The 9,197-nt window shown below is 38.3% G+C and overlaps 1 protein-coding gene across 1 annotated transcript in view; it reads left to right on the forward strand.

Annotated features, from left to right (window-relative positions):
- The window catches only part of BCAS3 (BCAS3, microtubule associated cell migration factor), a 545,610-nt gene that overhangs the window by 138,663 nt on the left and 397,750 nt on the right, over window positions 1-9,197 (forward strand). Inside the window, exon 12 of the mRNA XM_019511118.1 lies at window positions 18-188. Coding sequence (XP_019366663.1) covers window positions 18-188 — 171 coding nt within the window. The remainder of the gene's footprint in view (window positions 1-17; window positions 189-9,197) is intronic.

The following is a 9,197-nucleotide window of genomic DNA, read 5'->3' on the forward strand; positions in this document are numbered from 1 at the left end:
TCTCTTTCTTTTTATAGACAATAAAGACTGGACTTACAATGGTTGGGAAAGTAGTTACACAGCTGACAGGGACACTGCCATCAGGAGCAACTGAAGAAGAAATTTTAGCTCATAGCAATACGCGTCGAAGTCCTCTGGTGCCTGGAATCATCACTGTTATTGATACTGAGACTGTTGGAGAAGGGCAGGTAATATAATTTGCGGGGGGGGAGCATCTGAAAGCCCCTTAACTTTCACAAAAGCTTTGAATTAAAAATTGAATTGTATGCTTTTTGCAAATGATTTTTGCAAGGTCAGCAAAATTTACAGATGCACAAAGCTGGGGCAAAGGAAGTGCTATTCAGATCTGAATTTAAGCCAACATGTATTTAGCCCCTAATACATATTTACATGACATTTTGACAACATCAAGTGTGGAATGTCACTTTTTGCGTCTGTAACACTTGCTCAGAATTGACATTGATTTGTACTGACCAGTTGTAGTGTGCACGGTCCGATTACCTTTATTAATATGTAGTGTAGAGGAAATTCTGACTGCAGCCTAGAAAGAGGGTCAGTTGTTTGACACGGTGTACAAAAGCAGTAATCATGAGACTGTGGCTAGCTATGTAATGTAATTTGGGAAGAAATTTTGCAATCGCTTAGCTTTTCAAAACTTGATTGTAAAGGAGCAGTAGCCTGCATTTTAACAAGTCATTAACTGTATCATAAAAATGAACTGTGCTGTCAGAAAAACAACACGGTGACATTATACAGTACAGTGTACCATGAAAAATTATCAGTGGGAAAACTTCTTACATCAACCATTTTAAACTGAGACGAATGTTCTGAACTAAATTTCTTTATGAAAGTGAAGGTATCATAAGAGTCTTGTATGTTTGCTTCTCTTTGTTTAATTTTTAAGAACTTAATTTGGGAGTCTTTATTCAGGTGAGATCCCTACTATTTTGTAAATTGACATTTTACATAATGTATTTATCAGCATTTACTTTAAAAAAAAAACACAACAAAACACAACACAAAATATGCCCCTAGTTCAGCACCACCCCCTCCTGTGTTCTAGGTGTATTGTGTGCATCTTATTGTAGTAAAATTTTAAAAATAATCAATAGTGATGTTAAGTACATTTCTTAACTGAAGGTAAAAACAATATTTTTCTATCCAGGAATATAATATACTTGGCTGCTTCCAGGAATTAATTCAAAGAAATATTTAGCCACATCCATACTATGCTGAAAGGAGATTTATTTTGGATGGAAGACCCTTCTTTCTCAAAAATCAAATAAAACAAAACCTGAAGAAAATAGCACGATTATTTTATTTAAGATTTTAGAGACTCTGTTTCTTAAAAATCTGTTGACCTTTGGGATTTGTTTTGTTTCCGGGAAAAAAAATTCTGTTGACTTTTCTTCTAATGTCAGGAAAAAAAAAAAGAAAAATCCTACTTCATAAATTTCTCATGAAGCCTTGTTTAATGTGGTCATTATTTCTGGTGGTCATTGTCTGTGTTGATGCTTCTGCATAGGCTGAGAAATAAAATGATTTATCTTAGCTTCTTAAGTCTTGTTATATGTGATTTAGAGGTTTTTATGAACTTGTCCTTTGACCTTAACAGTAGTAGGGACCTATCAAACCTAAAGAAGACTGTAGAAAAGTAGTTATAAAAAATGACAATGCTTGCTTTGCCCAAGCAATACTTCACTGGCATAAATAAGCCATTATTGCCAGTAAAACAATTTAGGTTTTGTCTTAAACCCCTGATGTAGACAGTATTCTTGAACACAGAAATAACTTTTAGTTGTTCACATTATTATGAGTTGGGATTTGAAAGCACTACTGGAGTTCATAATTTGTTTTTGGTGGTGAGACTTGGGTCTCAGAATTTTCAACTTCCTTTTTTTTAATTTGCCAAGAAAGGAAAAATAACCCTTCTTTGCCATTTGTTTTTCTCATCACCAACGGCCCTTGGATATCTTCAGGCAAAAATGTGGGCGTGTCAAAGAGGCTTGACAAAGACAGGATATATTTTCAGTTGTGTTTAAGAGGCCTAGAAAATGTCTGTTGTTGAATTTTCTGCCTCTACAGGGTACCTTCCTGTATAAGGTATGTGCTGTGCACTTGTGGTCCTTGCTGGGGCATTGCTAACCCTCCCTCCCTTCGTTTCCCCCATTGCTGAATGGAAATAATCCATCTGGAGCATGCTGCTTAGCTCGAACATGGCAGAGTTGATTTCTGCCCGTTACATGAATTGACGAGTGCCTAGGAGATTGGCAGTGCTCCTGCTGTCACGCTGACTGTAGCAGGCAGGTCTGCAGAAAGTGGCACGTTAGTGCGTAGATGGCACAGATTTGCACTCGCTGGGTTTACATGGCTAGTTTTGCAGCATAATTGATTAAGGCTCCAATTCCGTAAAGCACTTAAGCACACGTCTGACCTTTTAAACATGAGCAGTCATGCTGAACTAAATGGGGTTGCTACATTTCAAGTGAGGCACAGGGATGAGGCAGGTATGAGATGACACTGGGTAGCATTCCTGCTTCTACCCATGTAGAAAGGGAAGAGTCAGGATTTGTGGATTGGATGAGTTATCTCTGTTGGAAGGGGGGGATGTATGTGCTTACTGCCAGTTTAGGCCTTCCTAAGTTGCATAGGAAACCACTGGGAATCAGTGGTGCCAAATACATTTGTTTTCTGCACTGGGTTAATCCTTTCCACGTACTGCAGTCAGTGATTTGTGTAGCCACTATTTTTTGTGCATGACTTGAAAAGAGTTTTTAGAAGCAATCCTAGGTCTGGGGGCCATTTTCAGAGACACTGAATATTTGACTCACAATGTGCCACTGAGAACTTCCTTCCTTCTCTTCCAAGCTAGCCCCTTATCTGACATAGTACAGTGACCAATTACAATGCCCTGTCTCCCGTAACTTAATGCAGAGGGCAGCAACATATTGCCTGCAGGCTAGATCTGGCTCACAAAGCCACTGGATCCAGCCCAAGGAGCGGGGGCCTCAGGGCCAGACACAGGCATGGGCAAACCGGGCAGCTGCCCAGGGCCCAGACAGAAAGGGGGCCTGAAAATGTTTTTGGGGTTTTTTTTCCCCCCCTCCATTACCTGATTATTATCATCATTATCTCTGGTGAAGGGGGGCACGATACTAAAAATTCTCCCGGGGCCACCAGGAGTCTAGGTACGGTGCTGGGGGGCCATCAGTGGTGGGAGGCTTTGCCCCCGGTCATGCTGGGCTGGGCACTTGGACCATGCGGTGCTGAAGCTGGGTAGCAGAAGGAAGTGGTGGCAGGGCCTGGGTCCTAGTGCCAGCCTGTCTTTAACTGGAGCTGGGTCATTCCAGCCCGACAATGCTGGAAAATGTTACCGATCCTTGATCTAATGGAATCAAACAACTGTATCATCAGAAGAATAACCTCTTGAAGATGAGAAACTGTAACTATAAAGATATGAAATAAATGCAGAGTTAGCAAGTGTCTTTTGCCAACACTTTAGGAAGTGACTTTGTTTCTTTTCAAATGGAGGAGGATGAATTAAATGAAATGTTTTGAGGGGAAACACAGTCCGTAGGGCCTACAACAGCAGGGCGTCTGTTGACCTCGGAGACGGTGGTTTGTGTCCATCTGTGTGCACAGGTGTGCAGATTCACCTGTGTGGAAGATGACTGTGGAGCACGTTTTGAATAGTTGGGCCAGAAGTATTAGTAGTGATGATTTAAAGTCCTTTCTTTCATCCGGCCTACCCTTTTTCACAGGCAATCACAAACGTAGCAAACATGCTTAAGGTATTTCATGAGATACGGTAGCAAACGGTTCCTTAATTTGAAATCTTATTAGCCCTCTGCTGAAAAAGACCACACGTCCCAACAACAGAGAAATCTTTGAATTTAAAAGTGTTAAATCTCTGGCGAAAAAAAATATTTTTAGTAAACCCTATTAAGGTGGACATCTCGGTGAACTCTCGCATGTGGCAGTTGTTTAGGCGATAGTTCCTACTTTTAAAAACAGTGGTACTTTGAAAAGGTTTGAACCATAGTGTCATTAAAAGAAAAGTGTAGAAATGTTGAATTATTGGATTTGGCTGTCACGTTGTATATGAAAACTGAATAAAAATAATTATCAAGAAGCCTAAGTAACTTTGTGGTTAGCCAAAATATGTTAACAAGGTTCGTGTGCTTGTTTAAACTTCTTTTTAATGAAGTGTTAGCAAACTTTTCAGTTAGCTGTAATGGCTATTTATTTGGATCTGTTAATTAGTTGAAATGGATAAAAATAAACCTATACAGATGTCCCTATTTTATAATTGGAAATAAATGCATAAACCATTAGTGGATTGAGTTTTAAAGAAAAAATAATTTTCTTTCGACCTTTGATTCTTTATTCCTAATTAATTCATCAACTGGGCCACCCACATTTAGTCCGCAACAATGACCTTTCTTAAAAGTCTGCAGTTTTGTGACCGAATATAAATCTGTTAAACATCTAACATTTACTTGACAGTTTAAATATGAGGGAATTTAAAAGTAAAAAGCTTTATTTTTTTGTTTAAATGTTTTTGGTAGAGTGATTAACGATAGATCATCATGTCAACCTCAGATTATGCAAAATACGTGAAAATTATTTGAGACAAATTTTCAAAATTTACTTAGAAAAGTAACCTTTAGTTTTTTTTATATTTTAAAATATGATCGGTAGGTTTTTTTTTTTTCCCTGTTCCTTATTAACGTTTTATTGCATTAAAGAGGAATTCTCAGAGAAAAAAAAAGACTGCTGCAGTTTCAAAAGTTCATTTCCATTTGGTAAGGAGTTGATAACAATTGAACCAAATAAAGATCCTTATCAGGTAGCAAGAACAGTTGTGAAACTTCAGTCTAAAACAAAAAGAAGTTTAAAAAATAAAGGTATTCAATAGTAAATCTGTAACTACATGCACAATCCCACTGGTTATTCATGCCAGCACTTTATTTATAGAAAAGTGCAATTTTCAGAAAAGATAATTTGATACGCTAACGCTTGTATACTTGGCATTGGCTTTCTTCACTTTTTATATCTACATGTATTACAGAAGAATTCTCTTTATATGTAATATAAAAAGAGCAACAGGATTCCCTCAGAGCATAATACTGTCTGCCTTACTTTTATTAAAGGGGATCTGTTTTTTGTCAAGAAGACATTTTTGTCTCAGATAAATGGTTCAGGCTGAGCACAAGGCTGTTTTGAGTTTATGCTGGATTCTATTAAAAGGAGTGCAGTAGTTAATGCTACAGATTTATCACTTTTAGCCCTTTTCCACTGATGTTTGACCTTAGCTATAATGTTTTTTTTTTTCTTTGCACATACATCTTTGGAGCTGAAGTTGACACTGGACTGACTTTAGTTGTTTAAATCCACCAAGAATTTAATAACGAGATTTTTTTTTTTGTATGTACAGTAGTTAACGAATATTCAACTCTTCATATTTTTTGTTGCTAAATTGATTAGTTTGATTTTTATAACGATGGTGTCATTCTTTCTTAAGTTTATTAAGAATAAGTCCTGCTTGGTTACATTTATGTCCATTTTTATTTGTGTTGTTTTTCATGGTTTATTTAAAAGCAGTGCCTGCACTTGGGTAAATGCTGTAATTTGCCTTTAAAGATGGAAAAAAAAAAATAGAAGTCATAATTGTCAATAGTTTCTGTGGGCTTTAAGCACGAAGAAGAATACAGTGCAGGAGGAAAAAAAGAAGCTTTAGCTTAAGCTATGCCCTGAAAACAAGTGCTGTTTTCTACTTGTAGGTGTAATCCTCCCCAAAGTGTTTGCTTTTTCTGTATCTTTTTAAAAGAAGATGGAGACTATTTTTATCTGCTACTGTGTCCCGCTGAAATGTAATGTAACCAGGCTGATGGAGCTGGAGCATTGGTTGATCATGTCCCACTAAGCTCGAGGTTTCTTTGGACAGCGCATTGGCGCTCGCCGTTGGAGATGCTGGTTTGGCATCTTGGACGTGGGGATTTCCAGGGTCTTTACAGAAGAGGCTTCATGTTATTTTTATGGAATGTTATACTCTAATGATAATGAAATCAGTAAGGAGCTATGCGAGCTCTAGCACGCATGTCTAAGAATAAGGTCCAGATTTATGAAGCTCTTGCTACTGCAGACCTTTGAGCAGTCTTTCAATCCCGACACCAACTGCAGTGTTTGGAGGCTGTTAACTTAGTGAATGAGTGATATCCAGCCTGAACATAAACACAGTGGTCCATGTCCTGCAGACTTTCTGTGGGCCTTTTCTGCTTTGCAGATGGGAAACGGAATGAGCTACTTCTTCCCGACTCGTTGGCAGCAGCTGCATACATTATTAAGCAATTTGCGCCACTCTTTGTTTTCCCCTCCAAGAAAGGCATTTCCAACTCCCAGTTTACAGTGTCAGGATTGAATTCAGGCACCTGCCTGAACCGTCCTCCACCCGCTCCAGTCCCTCCAACACCTTTTGGAGGCTGCTCTTCCAATGCAGCCTCAGTAAATTCAAGTGTTTCCTTCCCATCATTTGTGCAGACTTTCTGGAAGAAGCCCAACTGCACTGGATATTTTTCTACATTGAAAGACTGTTGCAATGGGTTTTTGGATGGCAAACAAGACTGGTCAGCCAGGGAAACTGCATTCCCTCTTCCTTCCAGTGTATGTAGGCATTATAGAGACAAACAGGTGTGTGTGGAAAAGGGCGGTCCTGACATGAAAACAGCAAGTGACCTGTCTGGTACATAAGAAGGGGAAGAATGGTAAAAGAAAATAAAAAAGGGGTACAGTTTGAAGATGTGAAATACCAATTAACAACAATCAAATGAAGCCATGCAGATTGCAGATCCCTGTGGATCCCCTTCCTCTATTCTGAAATGATTTCTGTTTTTTCACTTTGATTTAAAAAACACAAGCAAGCTTTCTTTAACCTCATCCTTCCTTTTCCAGGTGGGCGTGTGGGGGAGCTAATTTCATTTTCTTTGTGGCTTCAGTGGTAAGCAGGAAGCGAGTGGCATTTCTAGGCAAAGAAGCGTTGGGGTTGTAGGATGTGAGAGGCTAAAGTTTATGTGTTGCTCTCCACTTTCTGTTCGTATTCACATTTTTTTGAATACTAAAGGTATGTGTATTTATTTGGTGAACATAACAGGCTGACACTTTTGCTTGAATATGACAGCTTTCTAAGTGGCCAGGCTCTGAGATTCTGGGGTTTCTACAGTCCACAAGGTCACAGTTATGGTTTGGCTTTTTTTTTTGTCTGAATGGTGGCCTTAGGAAACGGATAATATGTCAGTAAGTTTTTACTACTTTTAAGGAAGAACCCCCTTAGAAATGATGGAATGGTGGAAAGATGAAAAAGCTGATTTATATAGGTTAAATGGGAGATTACTGAAAAACTAATATTAGCTCGTCAACCTAATGTCATTCCAAGGAGAGTACTATTATTAGACATATTTTCTGAAAAGGGACATCTAAAATTTAAGCTATGTCTCTACATTGAAGCAACATAACACAAATACTTGACCAAATGGTATCAAATGTATATTAAAACCTTTTTCTCCAGATTTGCATAATTTTTGATGGGAGAAGGTTGCATGTTATAGACTAGATAATGTGGCATTTTACCAAATGGCTGAGAAGCAGCTTTAAAATGTGGGCCCACTTAGCAAAATTATGGCTGATAGAGTTTGACTTTGCACCGTGTTCAGATTAGGACGCTTAAATGGGTCTCGCAATACTGAATTACGTTGCAAAGTGCTAACACCTACAGGTTAAAATTGTTTGTACCTTTATAACAGCCAGACTATTCTTTTACTGCTGTAAAGAATTTAATGTTGCAGGATTAATTGTCCAATGCAACTTTTGGCACTCCAAAGTTAACCTTACTGAAATAATCCATTTTGATGTCCGTATAAGAATCCATACATGTTTTAGCAGCAGTCCAGATGCATCCTGGTATCTGCAGATTTCTAGGTTAAAAGATATCGATGTAACATGACCAGGCTGCAGGAATCTACTGTTTCTTCTGTATTTCTAGTTGATGATGCAACTTACCTTTAATTCAGGTGACAAGACTTATTAGAGGAAGACTCAGTTGCATAAAAGTGGAAGCATGAAAAGATGATGTCTAGGAGGTATTTAGTGCAGTTTCTACAGGCTGAGAAAAGGAGCACTCTTTCTTTGAAATGCTCTTAGGAAGATCTCCAGACCCTTTGGTTAGTGGCTCTGGAATCAGTGAGGAATGCTGACAATGGAAAGCAAAACCATAATTGTGCTTGTGCGACAGTGCCAAGTAATTTGAACATTTAAAATAAGTTGGGCGCAGGCCTCCTTATCCATATTACGTGACTTCTTTAAACATTTAAAGATGATTTCTCTTTTGAAGCATAAAAGTAAATACCTCAAATTAGCCCCAATCATTGTTGAGAATAGGAAGTTTTTTTAAATCCCATCCCCCCCCTAATTATTTTGGAACCAAACAGACAAATTATTAGAAGCTTGCACCAGGTAATTTTATACCACCTGGCGGTGTAACCATTTAAAAACTGATTCCTTGGTTGCTTGTTGTATGTGCCATTTACTTAATATTGGTTATACTGTTCCTGTGTTGTCAGATTTTTCTCGTGATTTATGGTCTAGGATTATTTTCTGTTTGTTCTGAAATGTCCATCTTTAACATGATTTAACATTTTAACTAAAGAATACAATATTTGTTCTTGCTGTTTTTCTTTAACCAAATGCGTCCGTGTAGTAGTTTCCAGTTTCTGAAGCTTAAAAACCTCTTCACATAGCCTGATGTTGATAACATTTTGTAGGGTATGCTCAGCTTCAGATACGTACACAGCTCTCTTGGAGGCAGAATTGACTCCTTCAGTCTGTAGTGTCTCAACATAATGTTATTTATTTGTTTGATTTATATGCTATCTTCCCTAGAAGAGTCTCAGGGCAGGTTACAATAAATATAATTAGGTTATCAGGTTCTGAGTATTGTGTTTATATGCCAAGGACTGTCCTAACTGAGGGCATGATCCCATAGATGATTCATACCAGCGCAGGACCTTTATCTTCAGTCAATAGATTGGATATGTCACAGTGTGGTGCTCTCTCATTGTACTGAAATACTGTTAAATAGGTCATTTGACTGGACTGATGCACAATTTCCTGTGGTATTCCCCCCCTGCAAACCCCCCCCCCCC

Source organism: Gavialis gangeticus, unplaced genomic scaffold (genome assembly GCF_001723915.1).
Source record: "Gavialis gangeticus isolate Ggan-Ray unplaced genomic scaffold, GavGan_comp1, whole genome shotgun sequence".
In the NCBI taxonomy this organism is placed as follows: domain Eukaryota; kingdom Metazoa; phylum Chordata; order Crocodylia; family Gavialidae; genus Gavialis; species Gavialis gangeticus.